Genomic DNA, 19,364 nt, shown 5'->3' on the forward strand with positions numbered 1-19,364 from the left:
CCCCCCCCCGCGCGGTGCCTCCGTTGGGCCCACGTTGACACCTGGCGCCGGCGCCCCGCCCCTTCGCGCTTCCCGCCTCGCGATTGGTCGCCTGGGCAGGAAGTGAGTAAGGGTTGGAGGCGGGGTGGGAGGGGAGGGCCGGCTACCATATAGGGCGAGCCTCGGGGTAAGGCCGGGCCAAGGGGGGGGGTGGGTGGGGAGGGAGGGGCGGGGCGTCCCTTGGGGCTGAGCCAATAGCGGGAAGGCGTGGCGCTCTTGCCCAATGGCGGCGGCAGTGGGCGGGGACTCCGCGGGTCAGCTCCCTCCCTTCCGCGTCGCGGCGCCCGGTGGGCCGCCCGCCCCTCTTCTATCCCCCCTCATCCCCCCCCCCCTCTCCCGCACATCTCCGCCAATGAGGAGCGGCGCGAGGGGGCGCGCGCACCAACGAGCGCGCGGGGGCGGTGGCCAATGAGAGGGCGGGGCGGCGCGGTGGGCCAACGGGCGCGCGGCGGGGCGGGGCCGGCGGAGCGGGCCGGGCCGGGCGGATAAACAGCGGCGCCGCGGCTCGCGCTCCGCTCCCGTCCCCCCCTCGCGCGCGGCGGCCGCTCCCCCTCCCCCTCCCCCCGCGGCGCCCCCTTCCCTCACAGCGCGGCAAGATGGCGGCGGCGCGCGGCGGCGGCGGCAACATCCAGATGCTGCTGGAGGCGGCCGAGTACCTGGATCGGCGGGAGCGAGGTACCGGCGGCGCCCGCCCCCCCCTCTCCTCCCCTTCCCTCAGGCGGCCGCCGGCGGCGGCGCGGCGCGGCGGGCCCGGCAGTGACGGGGCGGTGTGTGGGGTTGTGTCTCCGCAGAAGCGGAGCACGGCTACGCCTCGCTGCTCCCCTACGGCGGCGGCAAGGACGGCGAGGCCCTGCGGCGCCGCGCCAAGGCCAAGAAGAGCAGCAGTAGCAACAGCAGGTAACGGCCGTTACCGGGCGGTGGAGGGGGGGGCGTCGCGGCCACAGCCCCGCGGGGACCGGCCGCGGCCGTGTCGGCGGTGCAGGGGCTCACCCAGGCCTCGGGGGTCTCGCGGAGCTGCTGCCCCTGGGTCCTCGGCCCTGCTGCCGGTACTGGCGTTCACCGACTGGCAGGTCCCGGAAGCCCTGGTTGTCTGGTGGTCCTGCAGAAACAGTGTCACGGGGTGCCCGGCTGGCCTGGGAGACCCTGCTGTCAGAGGGTGCTTGGTGGTCCAACAAAACCGCCATCATCAGGTACCTGACAGACCTGGAGACCCTGCTGTCAGAGGGTGCTTGGTGGTCCAACAAAACTGCCATCATCAGGTACCTGACAGGCCTGGAGACCCTGCTGTCAGAGGGTGCTTGGTGGTCCAACAAAACTGCCATCATCAGGTACCTGACAGGCCTGGAGACCCTGCTGTCAGAGGGTGGCTGGTGGCCCAACAAAAACAGTGTTATGGGGCACCTGGCCGGCCTGGGAGACCCTGCTGTCAGAGGGTGCTTGGTGGTCCAACAAAACCACCATCATCAGGTACTTGACAGACCTGGAGACCCTGCTGTCAGAGGGTGGCCGGTGGTCCAACAAAAACGGTGTCATGGGGTGCCCAGCTGGCCTGGGAGACCCTGCTGTCAGAGGGTGGCCAGTGGTCCAACAAAACCACCATCATTAGGTACTTGACAGGCCTGGAGACCCTGCTGTCAGAGGGTGGCTGGTGGTCCAGTAGAAACAGTGTCATGGGACACCTGGCTGGCCTGGGAGATCTTGCTGTCAGAGGGTGCTTATTGGTCCAACAAAACCACCATCATCAGGTACTTGGCAGGCCTGGAGACCCTGCTGTCAGAGGGTGGCCGGTGGTCCAGCAGAAACAGTGTCACGGGGCACCTGGCCGGCCTGGGAGACCCTGCTGTCAGAGGTGCCTGGTGGTCCAGCAAAACCACCATTGCGGGGTGCCAGGCAGCCTAGGAGACCCTACAGGAGGTCTTGGAGAAAGCAGCTGCTCCTGACGAGCCGAAGCTCCCCCACCCGGTTGTGCCTTTTTTAATGCGTGCCTCCAGACGATTACTGTCAGCGACCCTCAGTGACCCTCGGCTTCTCGCAGGCAGTGCAGGCACTCGGGTGAGCTGCGTTGGCCCCAAGGAGGTGTCTGTGCATTTCCGCCGTGCCCGTGCGGTGCTGCGAGGATGCCCGGGAGAGGGAGAGCTTTTAAGGGGTGGGTCGTCCCTCGGAGTAGCCTGGAGGGGAGCCGCTGGAGCCGCCCGTCTTGGGCAAACTTGGCTCTGAAACTTGTAATCATGTGACGTGGCGAGTGGCCTTTCTGAAGGGAACGTGAGAGCTGGGCTTTTTCTTTGAGGCTTATAAAAGCAGTGTCTTACCGCAGCTTTGGAAGTTAAATGGATCTGAGTTTATGAGTGGTGTTCTTAATTAAAGCAGGATTTTTTAAATATTATTTTGGCTTAGTGCAGAAAACTGCCTGGTTTTTGTTTGATACTTAGATTAAATGTTCTAGTGCTGCTTTTGTTTGATGGTATGCCTTCGTTATCCTCCTTGAAATCTGTCTGAAGTCTTGAAGCAGATCATTAATCTCTCATGTAAATGTTCATCCAGTCCTTGGGATACTAAAAAGCTAAACGATTGAGTACTCGGGTAACAGCTCCATGTGCTGTCTACTGCCGAGACTTACGTTGTCCAAGTTCAAGTTGAATCTAAGCAAACAGGTTGTTTTGTACAAGAAAGTTCTGCTAGACTGTTTTTTTAGGGGAGTATTTAATTACACCTCGAAGGCCTGTGAATTAAACGCTCCCATGTTTCGTTTTATTTGCTTGCTCTTCTGTTTTGTAAAACAGAAACTACTACCTCATGGGGAATGCTTGTGTTATGATACAAGCTAGCAGAAACCAGGAAGTTTGCAGTTAAAGGTCTGTTTTTAACTCAGCCTGCTCAGCTCTGTGGTTGGCGGTTGAAGATTGATACGTGGTGTGATGCATGTGGTAGACAAACAAGGCTGAGGTGGAATGCAGCCGGCAAGGGCTGCGTTAACTTTCTGTTTGTCTTGTTGCAGGCTTATGTGCCAGCCTCTGGGGTGATCTTGAGTTTTGATAGTTGTGGATTGTCTTTTCAGCATAAGCTTAGCCTTGTATTCCTTAGGAATTAAAATTGTAACCTGGAGTCAGTGCTCTGAAACTGTTCAGAGGACAGAGAGGTAGACTAAGGATATTCTGTTAGCTTGAGCAGGGGTAAAGTTGTGGCCCCGGGCTCCTATATGTATTAACATTCACCAGAAGGATTTTTCTTGGCAAATGGAAGTTGCTAGCGAAAGATTTGAGCGTAACTTTGATCACATATGCCCCCAAAATAACAATGGCTTTTTTTTCATCATCTGTTAGCTTTTTCTGTCACTTTAGTAATATTAAAATCACCTCTACATTGTAGAGATAGTTATCGACTGTTTTTTTTTCAGGAGTGGTGTTTTCCTGGTGACTAAGGCTGACTCTGGAGAGCCACCTTTGTGCAAATAAGCACATATCAAGTGGCTCGCAAACGAAAACGCAACTAGGAGAGAAACTTCAATGCAGAATGAAGTCGGAGCAGGTTCATCTTGAAACGTCATCTGTGGGCAGATCGTTTTGTTTCTTATTGGTCCATTTTTAACTGTTTGTCTAGGGAGGAGCAACTTTGCTCTGTCACTAGATATGTCACATTTTCCTTGTTCTGAACAATTTCGTCCGTATTACATAGTAGCAATTGACCTTTGATAGTGCCTGTAACAACAGATACTGCCCAGAACGCCTCGTACGTGACAGGGACAAGTCATTTTTTTGTACCGTGTTTCTTGCTGTTTCCTAAAGCTGGGGTGTTCCCGTTTTCTCCTGAGCAGCTGTTTAAAGGCTGCTGGGTTCCCATTACCACAGTGGAAGCTAGTTTAGCTCTTTTTGTCTCTGGGCGATAAGCAGACTCTTCACGGAGCTGAGCGCTTTAAATGGAAATACAGAATGCTGAAAGGTGGTCTGAGCAAACTTGCAGCGTGCGTAGCACCTGGAGATGCTCCGAATTTCCTTTCTGAAAGATAGGACTTTAAGCTGCTTTTCCATTTTAACGTTTCGTATGGCGAATCATAGCGGCAGAACTAATTTCTGGGTTGTATTAAAAAGAGAATTGGTAATTACCGTTTTGGCAGTTACTTTTTTCTTTTGTTATGGTCTGAAGGAGAAAAGATCAAGTTTCGAAAGTCACGCTGACGGTGCGGCAGATCCTGAGGCTCGTGTTCTAGGTTTCAGTTAGTATGAAGCGTTACTGGCTCCTCCATACATATGGAGGTGTTCAGAAATGGGTCTGACAGTACACAGTAGTGTGGTCTGTCTACCAAGGGGCAAAGCTGAGGACCCTCTGTGCAGCTGCACGTTAAGTTTGGAGCAGTAAGTCAGGGCGTGGAGAGCTGTCACAGTGTCGTGAGCGTGGCCGAGCCTGCGTCTCGGTAGTGGAAATCCTGCCACGCTGCTGTTCCCGGGAGCATGGTAATGCTTTTCTAGACAAGCCAATTACACGTTTCCCTTGTAGAAGAGAGTGAGAGCAAGAGCTGTTCCTGTGTTCTGCATGGATGTTTGACTACTGCAAATGTGATTAAAGCTGGAAATTGTAAAAGCTACTGGGGAACCCCTGAACAAAATACCACAGTCCAAGCGGTTACTGCATATGGGTCTTCGACATTTGGTCGAGTTGTTTATGTGGGGCTTTTTCTTTACAAAGAACTTAGGGTGAGAGATAGGCATCTCGCATAGGGATTGTTAAACCAGTAGAGGTCTTTATGTTCTAAAAATGTAATTCACCAACTAATATAAATTTTTTGAAATATTAATAATTGTCCGTGCAAAGAAAAAGTACTAATCAGGACTGCGAAACAAAGTTACTAAAGAGAGAATGAATTTATTAATAAAAGCTTCCTGCTTGCAGGGATCCTCATATCTGTCAAAACACTTACAAGGTGTTTGGCTTTTTTATCTTTGGGCTAGTAGTAAAGCGCAGGTTTGTTACAGTATGTTGGCTTGCATGAGCTTGAGGCTTGTAAGTGCTTGTAACTGGGATGTGGTGAAGGATTCAGTTTTAAAAATGGAACTTCTTTATATGGAAAAGTTTAATGGAGAAGCCCCTGGGAGCAGAGAGCCCAAGTCTTTCTTCTTAGCTGTTTACAGATGCTCTGGTAGGAAGAACTTGCTGTTCCATTATATGTCAGAATAATGTGCATCCGTTTAAATGGTCTGTGAAGAAATACGGACCTTTCAATCTCAATTGGAATCAAATGTCTTTGGACTTTTTGAAATTGTCTGGAAGCTGGATGCTGGCTTTTCAGAGCAGATTGCTTTAAACAATGCGACCAGAAAGCAAACAAAAGGAGCCATGTTAAGATTAATCTCATTAGAAAGATGGGGGAGGAGGGCTGTGATGGCTTCCTAAACAATGGCTGACCTTTTGTGAAATACTGCTGACAAAGTTGCTAAGAGTAGTGCTGCTAGGGATACCCCCGATGTGGCCAGCGAGTGTCTTCAGCTCACGAGTTTGTGGCATTGCTTGTTTTTGTAGTAAACTCCTTCAGTGTCAGGGCCTGTAGGAAGCGTAGTGGAAGCTAGCGATCTGCAGGTGAGACTCGGGATGGGTCAGATAGCGTTGGTACGCAGCTTTTCTTTATTGTAGTAGTGTGCGGGTTTTTTTTACGTCTTCAGGTTTTCAGTCAGGTAGTAACAATTTTTTTGAACGCAAACAAGTTCTGAAGCTCTTACAGTGCAGCCGGTTCTTTATCCCGAGCGTGCATGCAAGCGGGCCTTACCTAAGCGTCGGCGCTATTGTCATGTGAAAAGAGGCCTTTTCTAGATGTCCTTCGTTCTCACTGAGAGGAAGCGAGTAGCAACTTGGTTTTTTGCCCTTTTGTAGCTTAGAATAAATTAGGAGCTTAAGAATAATTTGCAAATGGACTTAACTTTGAAACCTAGGCTGATGCTATGTTTGGCACGTCTCACTTGCCCCTGTAAGTGTGAAATACTAAAAGATTGTTTGACCAGGGAACTTTCGTTCCCATGTCATCTTCCTGGGAGTTTGCCACCGGTTTCGCAGCGAGATGAGCTGAGGGAAATGGTCACTTCCTACATGGGCAGCAACAGGTCCTAGTTCTGAACTTTGTTCCCTGAGCAGCAGCAACAGAAGTGAACTTCAGATATAGATGCCTCGACTCTTGGGGCTCCTGTTTGCCATGTTTTATTGCTGTTGTGCGGCAGCACGTTCTTGGTTGTTTTGGGATTCCTGTTCAGATGCTACACGGCCTTCAGAAAAGCAGTGTTTTTCCGGAAGGTGGCCTGTAACACTTGAGCTTTCGTCTGAATTTCATAGAATTGTTAACCTCCGTCTCTTTGCTTTATGTGCAAATAGCTGCAGATACTGAATTGGCTCCTCTTGTATTGTGTGTTTCTAGCAGAGCGCAGTGAGAGAAGTCTTTTAAAACGTGCAGTTAGCCTAACACTCAAGGGCATCTGTGGTGTATGAAAGTGCACTTTATTTCCAATAGGCTAAGTTTCAGGTTTGTGTTAAGATGTTGCAATTTTCCTCTTTCTGCTCAGAGATAAGAACTTTTGCACTGAGAGTGTGGTGGTTCTCAAGGGTCTGTTGCTTAATCTTCTCCACTAAACCCTTTGCCACAAGTCTAGAGAGCATTTGCTTTGGGTCATGTAGGCTCTCTTGAGTGATGTCTTGAGTCATTACACTGATACAACTGCTTTAATCATAGTTGGCGTTAACCAGAACGCTTCTAATATTGAGTCTCTCCACTTTAAAATCATGTCTCTTGGTTTTACTGGCCCTTTTATTGCCGTTTGTTTGGCAGCTTTTCCGTTGCTCGGGCCCTTTGGGTGTACAGTCTGTGTTGTTTCCAACATTTTTGATGTCCCCAGGGTACCCAGCAGCTCTTTGAAATCCCCCAAGGTTTGTAACTTTTCCAGTGAGCGGTTACTAAGGCTGTGTGTTGATCATAATTGCAGTATACGTAGTCATACTGGGCTTGCCAATGGCAGAGGAGTTAATAACTTGTTCTTTCTTTTTCAGGTCAACACACAATGAGATGGAGAAGAACAGGTGAGTGCTTGAGATCTGTTAGGATTTTTGTTTGAGTGAATGTGTTCTTTTTCAGCCTAGGCAGGGGTCACCTGGGTCTGCTTCCCATGGGAGAAGTCATTGCAAGTGCACGCTCTGTGTCCTGGTCTAAAAGTCGTGCTCTAAGCATGGTTTGGGAATCTGAGCTCGGGGAACTGAGGCAGCGTTGGAGTAGAGGAGAGGAAGCAAGAGGGAAGGAAAGGGGCAGCTGGGTAAGGCAGCCGCAGGAGCGGGCGGGCGACGTATCGCGTCACTTAGCACGAGTGCTCCGACTGGAAGTGTTTCCTGTCTCCGACCGCTAGAACAACTATGTAATAAGCGGATGGGAATGCCGTTTATCTAGCCTCCGTGCAAGTTCAGGTTTGTGAAACTCTGAGGAATGTGCCTCTCTTTGTCCCAGTGCTGAACTTCTGAATGCAGAGTGTTCATCGCTGTGGGTGATACCCATCTCCTGTTTCAGGGAGGGAGTCTTTGTCCACGGGGGAGGCAGTCTATTGCACTGGCCCACAGGAGAGTTGCTCGCATGTTGTGTGGGCATCCCCAGCACAAGCCAGCCTTCGCCCATTTACTGCTGTGAGCAGCTCCTTTGCCTGAACAAGGATGGCAGCTTTGGTCTGGCTTTGCAGCATGTAGCAGTTCCTAAACTGCCTGAAATGATGCATTTGTAGAATCTTGAAAGCTGTTCCCTTAACTGCAAGCTCATTTCTCAAGACAAAGGCTGAAGTTGTAGGTGTGCTCTTATCAAAGGAGTGAAGAGTTGGAGGCTGAAGCGTTTCCTAAGGGGTTCTGAGCTTTTTTCTAATCGGGTTGATCAAAGAGGTATCTGTTTTGGGGTAGGAGAGAGCTGGACTGGAGTTGATGGTACGTGCACATTTCAGAGCACAAAGACATGTCCTTAACTGTGGGTAGGAGTCCTATAAATAACTTTGCATGCTGGAGGATGCAATGGGAAACTGGAAGATTCCATTAATAGGAAAGCCCAGCACATGTTAATTGTTCTGTGGCTTTTTAATGTTCCATTACAAGGTTTAAATTGCATGTCTCTCCTTAGTGAGCTATTGAAGTTCAGCTGAATTGTTCCTCTTTGGAATATTTTGTGTAGGTACAAGATTGGAGCTGAGAATGCAACTAACTGTTAGTTTTTTGAGACAGACTGGTGTGGCCTTTGTTGTGTAGTTGAAAGATGGCTTTGTATCCTTTATAAGCTTCTCTTTTTCTCTGTATGGCTTGGATCTGACTCAAATATTGCAGCGTAATGGTGTCTGTTACTGTTTAAGTACTCCCGTGAACTTGTTTGTTTTTTATCTTAAGAGGCAGAAATGCCTAAGTCCCAAATGACATGGGTGAGAAAAGGACAGGGCAATTTATTCCTTGTTTTAAATGACTTAAAAAAATTAGCATTTGCTTACTGAAAAACTAAAGCGTACTTAAAGCTCTACCAAAGGATGCATTATACCCCTCTTGTTGCCGCATTGTTTAGACCAGAGCTGTGTTGAAATCCTGTTTATAATGTTGCACAAGTAACTACAGTAAAACTTCTGTATTTTAAGCCCTTTGAAATTGGGTAACTGGAAAAAAATACCTTATTTCTGCATAGCGAACATCTGCCTCTTCCTATTTCACTCCTAGTTGCAGATACCTTAATCCGGTCCTGCTGCTGTTGAGCTGGTGAATCCTGGCCTCAGTCTTAAGACATGGCTGATGTAGGCTGCAAAAGCTTGCTTTCTTTTCCGCTGGCATGAGGACCAGTTTAGCTTAGTATTTGGAGGGAGAATTATGGATAGATGGTATCTTGCTAAGCATGAACACTAGCATAATGAAGTGGTCTGGCTGGCATGTGTTGGACTTGAAAGGTCATTCGTTGCTTAAGCAAATCTTTTGAGCTTTTCTTTTTCTTTTTTTTTCTTTTTTTTCTTTTTTTTTTTTCTAATTGGCCAGTGAGTCTTCTGGGGTTTAACTGTGGCAACAGTTTTATTTAGTTAAAACATGGCAAAAATCTGCTTTTGTATAAGCCAGCTTATGCTGTAAAACTTTGAAGTGGAAACTGAATTTTTTTACTTCAGAGTTTGCATTGCGTAATCCAGAAAATTGCTCAGTGTTGGCAAAGCTGAAGGGGCTACTTCTGCATTTTCCACCATTATGTGTGTTCATATGTCCAATCTCAGTTTTAACATCAAAGCACAACCTCTGCAAGTGGATTTTGGGTTTTATTTTTATTGTAAGAACACCCTGCATTGCAGGGCCGTCTTTGTAACAGAATTAGCTTTGAATTTCGGTTTTGTTGTTTTCACTCTTGTAGAGCACGGTTGTGCTGTCTCCTTATCCTCAGATCTTGCGGATGGATCACTTCGAACTCTGCCAGGCACGGTTGGACAGGTCTACGCAGCTCCAATAAGATCTTACCCCTCCTATTGAAAATAATCTTTGCAAAGGTTCGTCTTTGAACCTGTCAGCGTTCAGGTTTTACCCTAACGGCCAAGACCACGTGCTTTCTTTGCATTGTAACTCAGGAGGTACTTTGTGTGGGCAAATCGCTGTTTACTTGTAGGGTGCACAAAACAAGATAGGCAGGTAGTTGCAAAATCTCAATTTGCTGCTGCCTGTGTCAATTAGATATTTCAAAGACAGGTGTTGCAACCAGTGCCTAATAATGTGACCTAAATATTGGGGCAGGAGTGCTGAGCATTAGAAAAACCTTGCCCGTGTTGGGAGTATCACCGTTGTCCACGGGTGAAAGGATTTCCTTGTGGATCCATAATTTCATTCCTACGTCCAACAGTTCTATGAAAGCAGTAAAGCATTAGCTTACGTATTAAGGCATACGAACGATGCACGTCTTGCGTCGCAAGCCATTGATTGAGGGAGTGCTAGGAGGCTTCTGCGCTGGGGTCGCTGGCCAGCGTAGCGCCGATAAGGGCCCCGGTTGGCTCAGTGAGGCTCTTATTTTGAATGGAGCTGCAAGTGCCAAGGCAATTGATCTGAAACTGGCCAATTCCTACTAAAAATAGAAAAAGGAAGTGCTTGAAAGGATGCCGTCCCTTTACAGCTGCGTAATACCGATATGGACTGTTTCATCTGCCAGCCGAACAGAGGCAAAAAAGTATCGTGGGGTGAAGCTTTTTCAGGAGGGGGAGGAAAAAACCCAAAGAGCGTATCATTACCCCAAAAGTTGAAACAGGCCTTCAGCAATTCCTTGTCAGCTGCACACTGACAATCCAGAAGTTGCTGGTGTGCTTTTTTTGGTGCGATTCGCAGCAGCTCTCGCTGCTGGCCAGAGCCGGGCTTTTTGGTGAGGTATAACGCCAGCAATGTCTGGCTTGTTTTGCAGAAGTCCTGCTCGTCCACAGCTCCGGGAAAGAGGCTGCAGGAACTGTGGGTGTGTGAAGCTTCTGAAAAATCAGGCCCGGGCAACTGGGTAGATCCCAGACGTTTTCTGACTGTGCAAGAACTCTGGAATCGTTGCAGCACTCAAAGCTGTGAAAAATAGCTATTCCAAGGAATCTGTTTGCTTAGTGCTGTTCACTTTGACGGGGAAAAGCGTGTATTGACTGTAGGTCAGTTTTAGCACTCCCAGAGCTTTCCTTGCTTCCATAACTCAACCAGAAAAACGTGCGACCCTGTGTGATGCACACTGGTATTGTCCAACCCAACTGTCTGCAGATCCATCTCTTGAAACGGCCGTTATCTCAAAGATGTATTTAATCGTGCTGCTTTTCCCAGTTCCTAGTAAAAGACTGCTTGCATTTAAACCTTGTTGTTAGTTTGGCATAAATTCTGCAGCACCTGTAAAATGATGGACTGAGTAGATTAATGGAATTTGTGTGCTCTAAAAAGTATTTCTGGCACATTCCTCCTTTCCAGAAATTTTTCAGCCTGGTTGTTTTTTATGGCTGTAAGCCAAAATGCAGTATTCCAACCTACCTTTTTTTCTTCTGGCTGCTGTTTTCTCCCTCTGTACAGAAGTAGCCCTCTCAGCCTACCGGACCAGTAAGTTTGGTATCAAAGAGATCTGATTTAAAGGCTTTTATGTAGCTAATGAATTTGGAAACAGTGTTCTTTTTGATCTTGAATTCTCAGTGGAGGTATATGATGTAAACAAGTTCTTGGAACGGTAATGTTTTGTACAAACTGTTCGCAAGTGCTGAGCACCATAAATTCGCTGAAAACAATAGCATCAGGTGCCAGTATAATAAAACCCCTCTTTTCCTGTTTCGTTGCAGTAGAATTGACTAGTTAACTCGCAGAGCAAGGCTCTGCTTGGCCTGGAGTCTGTCTTCTGCTGCAGAGGGAAAGACTGCGCTGAGCGAAGCGCTGGTAGCTCACAGAAGTTCAAAGTGAGAAGAAACAGGTCTCCAAAACGCTTTTTAAAAGTCCATGAAAAGTAACCTGCATTGGCTACTTTGTGTTTTGTGGGGATGGGGGGGGGGGGGGAAGCGGCGGTTGGGAAGGGACTTCTTTTTTTTCCTCAACAGGTCTCCAGATGTGTTAGTTGAGATGCCGTGAGCTTTGCCTGAGGCGCAGGCTTGTCTGAGGTGCCCGGAGCTGACGCTCACGGTGTTTCAGGAGTGGGTTTGCGAGTGAATCGCATGCCTTGGGGCAGCGACGTCCACTGGGAAGGAAGAAGAGGCAGATAGTACGCCTGACTTAATTGGCTGTTGTGTATTTGCCAGAATCTGTAGTCTTTTGAGGCTGTGTTGATAGAGTGGTTTGGAAGAAGTTCCTCTGTTTCTGGGTGGCAGTGGCTTTAAAGATCTGATCTTGGAGCGGTTTAATAACCCAGAGGGTGGAAAGGCATCAGGTATTATGCCAGAGGAAAATGCAGAGGAATAAATCCTAACATAGATGGCCAACTGCTGTTGTTATGTACTGTATGGCTTAGATGATAAATGCCCTGATTATCTTTCCCGTAGCTGCTTGCAGATGCTAAATGTTCAGATAAGTGCATTGCAAACACTGTTTAACATGTTATGTGAACTCTGCTTCTTTTATAGGCGTGCCCATCTGCGATTGTGTTTGGAAAAGCTGAAAGGGCTGGTACCACTTGGTCCTGAATCCAGTAGACATACTACGCTGAGTTTACTAAAAAAAGCTAAATTGCACATAAAGGTGAGTCTGAGTTCGTTTCGTTGTGGGAAATGTCACTGAGTGGATCTGCTTTGGGAACCTCTGAGATACACAAAAAAGGTGCAAATGAAGTTCCGCTTTGTTGAGGGAAGTTGCCAAACTGCCCCGCCGGAGGGTTGTGATAGAGCCCCAAGGGTTCAAGGCTCAAGAAAGTGAAATCCTTGCAATCCTCACGCTCTTAGGCCGGAACATCCCCAGACCTTTAGTTTGGCGCCCGCTGTAGCCGTCAGCGTTCGGCGTTGTTCCCGTTAATGAGTGCCAGGTTTCATCAGCAGTGCTGCTGTACGGGTTTCAGTGCGTCTTGATCCTTGGAAAAGGAAAAGCGAGCAGCTGGGTCAAGACATTGTTATGGAAGTACTGACTTAGGCTGGTGTTGTCAAAGGTCGGTATTGTCTTTCTCGCAGTTAGTGTCAGCGGTCGATGTAGCGAGTTTGTGCAACCACCGAGGCTTCTCCTTACAGGCGGGCTTACAGATGCCTGCCACTGTTCTTTAAAGCCTAATTTGGGTGTTTTATTTTATGTACACTGCAGCGTTGCCTAGAGGCCTTAGGAAAGGGGCATGTTCAAAGTACTGGCTGATCAAAAATGGAATAATTTGGGGAAGTTTCCTGTTCTTTTTCTGTGTGGTTTTTTTTGTTTGTTTGTTTCGTTTTTTTCTAGCTGAGGAATATTTACTACTTTACTGCTTTCCTTTCTTGTGACTTTCTTTGGGAAAAGAAGTTAATGTTAACTTGGGATAGACGAAACTCTCTTTACTGAGTATATTTAGAGTTTTATGAACCAAAAGATAAAAGCGGTGGTGTTGAGGAAGAGCTCTGGCCTCAGAGTGCTCACAAATAGCTAGCTATCAAAGACTCGGAATATATAAAAATAGGATTGGGCCAGTTCCAGTCTAGCAGCATGTAAGCTGCTTGGAGGGGGAAGCATCATTTGCGCGTCTTCTCCAGTGGTCTTGGTGTAAATACGATTCAGCAGCAGTTTAGTCTTTAACGAGTCTCTGAGATCTGGTTCCGATGCTGGCTCTCTGGGGCAGACACTGCTCTGCAGTGGAGGACCCTGATCTGATTTTGTGCGAGGGTGAAACTCGTGTATGTGCGTGAGCGGCTTTCGGTGTTCGTGGTGTGTGAGGAGCTGCCTTTTAAACGTCCATCGCACTTGGAGTTTGCGTGCGGCCAGGCGAGCAGTCAGCGCGTAAGGCGTTTGGGATGGGATGTTTGTTCGTACGGGGGTTTTGCTGTCTGTCTTGCAAACACAGGAGCAGAAAACAATGTGTTACGTAGGGGACAACCATGTTTGAAAGAGAAGCGAAGCGTAGAGAGGTTTTGCCGGTAAACGGTGCTCATTCAAGTACGGGTGTTGGGTCCCCTAGAAAAACAGTTGTAGGGTATCTGCTGGCAGCCACCTTGGTGACTGAAGTCTGAAATGATTTGAAGCTGTTGCAGTGCAAAGAGCACAGATCTGAGCAAATGCTCAAGTTACCAAGCCATGAAAAACTGTGGATTTCTAGGAAGTCTGAAGGGTTTGAGTTTCTTCCTGCAATAAGTTCGTTACTCGGAGGCTTGAAAAGCTGTCTGCACAAATCTCTCCGATTGCCTGGCACGCTTCAATTGCTCTTGTGATTTCCCTCCTGCCCTTGCACTGGCTCATCACAACTCTAACTCACCTGCTTAACGTACTGAGTCTAGGCCTGGATACCCTTCATTAGTTAACAGGAATCGTATTTAGATAACATAAAAGAAAACGATTTTCAGTTGTTTGTGCTGGGTGCATGCCCCTGGAAGCTAGACTGGATGTTTAGAAGGCTGAGCTGGAAAAATGTAGGCCTCAGCCTGCAATAGGCAGAGAAGCTAACGGTGCCTTATTTCTCAACCTGCAGAAGCTTGAAGAATATGACAGAAAAGCAGTACACCAAATAGACCAGCTGCAGCGGGAACAGAGGCATCTGAAAAGGCAGCTGGAGAAACTGGGCATAGAAAGAATAAGAATGGACAGTATAGGATCTACAGTTTCCTCGGAGCGCTCGGACTCTGACAGAGGTGAGGCTCTTTGGCTGGGGAGGGGCCGTGTGCTCGTCACCAAAATGCGTTTCGAGGTCTCGCTGGCAATGCTGTAACGCTGATCTTTCTGCTTACAGAAGAGATTGATGTGGATGTCGAGAGCACAGACTGCCTACCTGCAGACCTAGACTGGAGCAGCAGCGGTCTGAGCGATTCGGATGAAAGGGGAAGCCTGCAGAGCGTCTGCAGCGACGAAGGCTATTCCAGCTCGGGTGTCAAGAGATTGAAGTCACAGAGCAATCACAAGCCTTGTCTCGGTCTATAAGAAGCAACTCCTGTAGCCGTTTCACGCGTTGCTGTTTCCCTGTTGGATCTCGTTAGGTAGTGTATTGGACCGTCCCACAATTCTCTTGCACGTAAATCTAACGTACCACCGACATCATTGAAGTCAGCTTTGCCTAAGTCCCAAAACAGTGCATAGGGTTGTGGGTTACAAGCTACTCTCTGGAGCACACATCTGATTGCATCCACTAGCTTCTCTTCCTGTCAGTAAACTCATCTCTGTGAGACTGTACATTCCAACCAAATTTTGAAGCGCCCGAGAATATTTTAGCAGTAACAGCGACCTAAAAAAGCCTCTACTTCTTTTCTTTCTTTCTTTCTTTTTCTTTTTGGCTTGCTGTTAGTGCCTGATATTCTAGATCTGCTTTGTATTTGCCTAGCAACGTAATGTATCTAATGATCAGAAATAGGGCCCAAAGGTAACCTGTCTGGGCAATGCTCTGAAGGGAGAACCAATCTAATATTTAGTTTAGATCTGGCAGTGGGTGGAGGGAAGTCTGAGAGCGGTGCGCGGAGCATTTCAGCCATGTCACGTCTTCGGCGTGCGCGATAATTGCACTGTGAAATGCTGGAGCGTTAATTTGAGGACTTATCTCTAAATATTCAGGGTATTAGCGTAACCGTATAACCTTTGGCCCAGTCCTGCTGTCTTACTACAGCTCCTACTGGTTTTTGAAGGCCGCGGTGGGAAAGCAGGAGAGATCCTGCGAAGGCCGCTCTTGCGTTAGCAACCGCCGAGAAGCAGTGGGAGTTCTGACGACAGCAGGGCTGCGGGGACCCGTCTCGGGAGGTTTTGAGCACCCTCTGCAGAATGCAAGGCACTTCTCCCTGCGAGACCGGGCTGCAGGACCTTGGCGAGGGAGCTCCTGCTCCTCCTCTTGCAGAGCCTTTGAGAGGACGTCTTCAGTTTGTACACATCTCAAAAGTTTCTTTAATACCTAAAACCAAATGGTACTATACTTCTCCTGTGCAATTTATGACCTCATGCATTACAGCTGCATATTACTGTTCTAGGCAAGTTTTCCTAGAAGCTCGTTCATGCATCTTGTCTCTGGGACAAATTTTTTCTACCTCAGAGAGATGAACAAAGATTATCTCAATCCCTTTAGCACAAAAATAATTATGCCTCATTTGTTTTATAGAAGCGATGCTTGGTCCTCTTCAAATCTGTTACGCAAAAGTTAGCAATAACTGAGTGATGAGGGTAGCTGTGCTACCTTTGGCTGTTGGTGATTGAGAAGGGCACGTTTTACAGAATGTTGCTTAACAGTAAGTTACTACAGTTATTCAGTAGAGTGTTACTGGCATTTAAGCACTTCTTCAGCTGGTTGAGTTATTTTTAGGCACTCTAAAATTGGTTCCCTAAGGATTTTGGTTGCCACCTTTTAGGGGGGAGACAGAAAACAAAACACTCTTCCCCTCCCCCCAAAGCTGTGGTTTCAAACCTTGCAACACTTTGATTTAAGCTAACTAGAGCACATGTAAATGTACATAAAACACATGATCTATAAATAGTATTTATTCATTTTATATGAAACTAATGTAATGGAGATACATTCTTATGACTTTGTGCTTTTATAGATGTTCTGGAAACTTTGTACGTAGCGGTCTGCTAACTCAGATATATAGATTTCTTCGGTCCTTTTTGCTTGAAACATTTTAAGGTCTTTATATTCAGCCCACTTGGCAAACCTTTCGCAGTGAATATTAAACGCCTGATTCCAGTAATACGACCAACTTGCACAAGGTGACCAGAGAGGCCCTACCATTCAGCTAAAAGCAACTTTACTATTAAAGGGCTATGTAGCTTATTTAGTGATAGGCAACAAAAACAGGCTTTCGTACTTGCCTGCAGTCTTTAAAACTTAATTTTAAAAAAATGCAATTTCTAGGACTTCACTAGTCAAGCTGCCAAATGCCACTAAGACACTCTGTAAAGTGCAAATGAATGAACTATATAAAACTTTTTTTTTTAATGTATCCTTAAGCTATTTTTGGATCATTTGAACTCTTTGAAAAGCAAGTGGATGGGAGATGGGGCTAGTGGATTGCTAAAATCTCCAAAGTGTATTCTCTTTTTGTGTGTGCTATGTTTTAAACGAAGAAAAAAAAGGATTTTTTTTAAACAGCTGGAATTTTCAGATGTCCAGCATATTTGCACTGAACTACAACTCGTATGCCTTTTGCATTTGTACGCCTGCTTCCTGAGTCCGAGCAGAGAATCTTCAGAGAGCTAGCTCAAACCCTGTAAACTTAAAAAATATATATATATAAAGAAAAAAGAAAAGAAGAGTTGAATATCTGCACTTTGAGGTCCTTTGCTCCAATACATTTTTGCTTGAGAGACCTCTCCAGCTTTTTTGTTCCGAGTGTTGCATAAACTGCCTCACGACTCCAAACCTAGAGTTGCAGATATTGCTACCTTTTTCAAGGTGAAAGTAACTTTAGACTTTTGGAAAGCATCAGAGGGGTAAATTAGAGTTACAAAATTGCGTAGTTTGTTTTTTATTTAGACGTACCAAGTCTTAAGGTTTCGACTCTGTGTTTTTGTTTTTTATTGTTGTGCCTTTTTGAGTTAACTGCATTCTTTTTTTGGTGAAATATTGTGTGGTTTTTGTCCCGATATAAACCAGTAATTATTTGACCTTTGCACTGTTTGGATGTGGTCCTCTCAATCTCGATGGCATAGAAAATTTTGAACTTTTGAAAATGATGCACTAATGTCAAACTGACACAAGGGTAAATATGGTGTTTTTTCCAAAACTAGGCAGGGGGAGTACATTCTGCTGCTCGGGGCTCTCGGGCCTTGGCTGTTTTGACCGGGACCATCTCTGGCAGCTTCGGGTCTCTCTAGGTCCTTCCTTATCGGCCAGCGAGCCCTGCCCCGGGCAGCCGAGTCGTCTACTCCTGAGGTTGCAGAAATGGTAGCACTGTTCTCTGTTTTGCCAGCCTTTTTCTCGAATTCACTGATCCACCAGCATTATTAAGAAATAAGCTGCAGAAATTAAATTTTTGTAGATTGTTATAAAGGGGGAGTGAGGAGCAACTCATATACCCCAAGTTTACGATTGATAGTTGCACAGATGTGTGTGAGTATAAAACACGCCTTTTTTTCCCTTTTTTTCCCTTCTTTTTTTTCTTTCTTTATTTTTTTTTTCCTTTGTGGAGGGCAGATCATAAAATGCTGTCCGGGGTCGCAGTACAGATGGTGAAACCAGGCACGTGCTCGTCCGGAAGAGAAAGCGGACGCTCTTGCACTTAATCAGAGCAGAGAAATCACAATCGCAGTAACTTGTGTGTTAATGATCGTCCGTCTCAAATGCCGAAAGTATTGCTTGTTCCTGGCGAGCTTTTTGCTGAGCGTTGAGCGCCCGGAATCGAACTCGCGTGCGAAGCCGAGCTTTCGACTCGTCGAGGTGCTGATAGTCGCGCGTCACGAATTCCCAGGGTCGTGGCTAGTATGAGTTTCTCGTATAAACTCAAAGAGCACTTTCTGAGCGGCTCCCTCGTGAGGAGCTCTCCGGAGCGCCGGGCATTAGCAGGCCGCGCTCTGCCGCTCGCCGTCGTAGCGCAGCGGCCTCTACGGCCCCGGCTCCGAAAGCGGAGCGCGCCCCGGCCCCGCGCGGCTTCGCTCCTCGGCCGGGGCCGCGCGCCGAAGGGGCCAGGACGGAGCCTCGCGACGCCACGCGGCGGCCGGCGGGGCCTTTCCTGCCCTCCTCCAGCCCCGCCGGGCGGGCAGAAAGGGGCGTCCGAAATGCCGTGTAGCAATGTGTCAGGGCTTTGCCTTCCAGTTCTGCCCCTTTTTTGTAACAGATTTCAGGTTTTGACACTGTACTGTATTGGGAAGAATTCTGCTTTTGCCAAGCTACATGTTTGCTCCCCTGAAAGTGTTATTTTGCTGTTGCTTGTTTTTATTGCTGCTTGACCCGAAAGCTGTGGGTTTTTTTTTCTTTTCCAACTGTCTGCTAGTAGAAACAGGTACCCGATTCCCAAGCGTGGTTGAACCATTAAACTCGTACAACAGCTCTGTGAATAGCTAGCTGCGTAGATGTCTGGGCGGTGGAAGGAGAAGTCCCGAGCGCGGGTAGTCGCCCTCCTTTCGACTCTGCGACGGCCGGTTTCCCAAAATGTCTGGAACGTGATAAAACCGATCGTCCGCGCTCCTCGGCGATAGCTGTGTCGTACCGTTTCCTCCGGGGCAGAAGAAAATCGATAGAGGCGTCTCTCTCCCGGTTGCTATTTGCTGGGTAGCTGTTGCGTGACTTAAAAGCCTTCTGAAACGTCCGAACCTTGAATCAGTCTGGATTTTTTTTTAATATCAGTTTTACTTGTGCTTTTTTTTTTTTCTTTTTTTCTTTGCTTCCACATTGACGCGAGAACCAAACTCGCTCGTCTCGCTCGCTCGAGTCGGTGCTGTTCGCTGTTGAACCGTTGGCTTTATTTTTGGCAGTCTTCCGAATAATAAACACGGACTAAACGGGGGAGCGGCAGATGGGAGAATATGAATTCTGTTTCCAGATGTTCAGTTCCTAATGTAAATACCACATCATTATAAATCCTGTGTCAAGACCATATAATGGTGCTTTTTATTACAGTTAGCACATGCATTTTTAGAAACTACATGTTTTAGAAGACCTTGCTGTGTATATGTATACTTCTGTATTGTTTGACTGTTAGAAAATAAATTATTTCATTATTAAAAAAAGAAAGAGAAGCGTGTCCTGCCGGCCGCCTTCCCAACGGAGCAGTGAGCGCCCGGGGGCGTCTCCCGTCTCGCCGTCCGCTGGCCGCTCG

The 19,364-nt window shown here is 47.5% G+C and overlaps 1 protein-coding gene across 11 annotated transcripts; it reads left to right on the plus strand.

Moving 5' to 3' along the window:
* The first annotated feature begins 533 nt into the window (after nt 1-533).
* On the plus strand, nt 534-19,270 carry MXD1 (MAX dimerization protein 1). Of its 11 annotated transcripts, none has more exons than XR_009960908.1 (7): nt 534-714; nt 831-936; nt 7,060-7,089; nt 12,099-12,213; nt 14,108-14,267; nt 14,366-15,839; nt 17,739-19,270. XR_009960908.1 is itself a non-coding variant. In XM_062596710.1 (6 exons), the coding sequence occupies exons 1-6, from the start codon at nt 636-638 to the stop codon at nt 14,551-14,553; spliced, it is 678 nt and encodes a 225-aa protein (XP_062452694.1). In that variant the 5' UTR covers nt 534-635; the 3' UTR covers nt 14,554-17,214. The 11 variants fall into 11 exon arrangements, 1 of the variants encoding a protein (XP_062452694.1); XR_009960909.1 differs by having other exon boundaries at nt 17,744-19,270; XR_009960915.1 differs by having other exon boundaries at nt 14,366-15,521; nt 17,739-19,269.
* The last annotated feature ends 94 nt before the right edge of the window (nt 19,271-19,364 follow it).

This window comes from Rhea pennata, chromosome 28 (genome assembly GCF_028389875.1).
Source record: "Rhea pennata isolate bPtePen1 chromosome 28, bPtePen1.pri, whole genome shotgun sequence".
In the NCBI taxonomy this organism is placed as follows: Eukaryota; Metazoa; Chordata; class Aves; order Rheiformes; family Rheidae; genus Rhea; species Rhea pennata.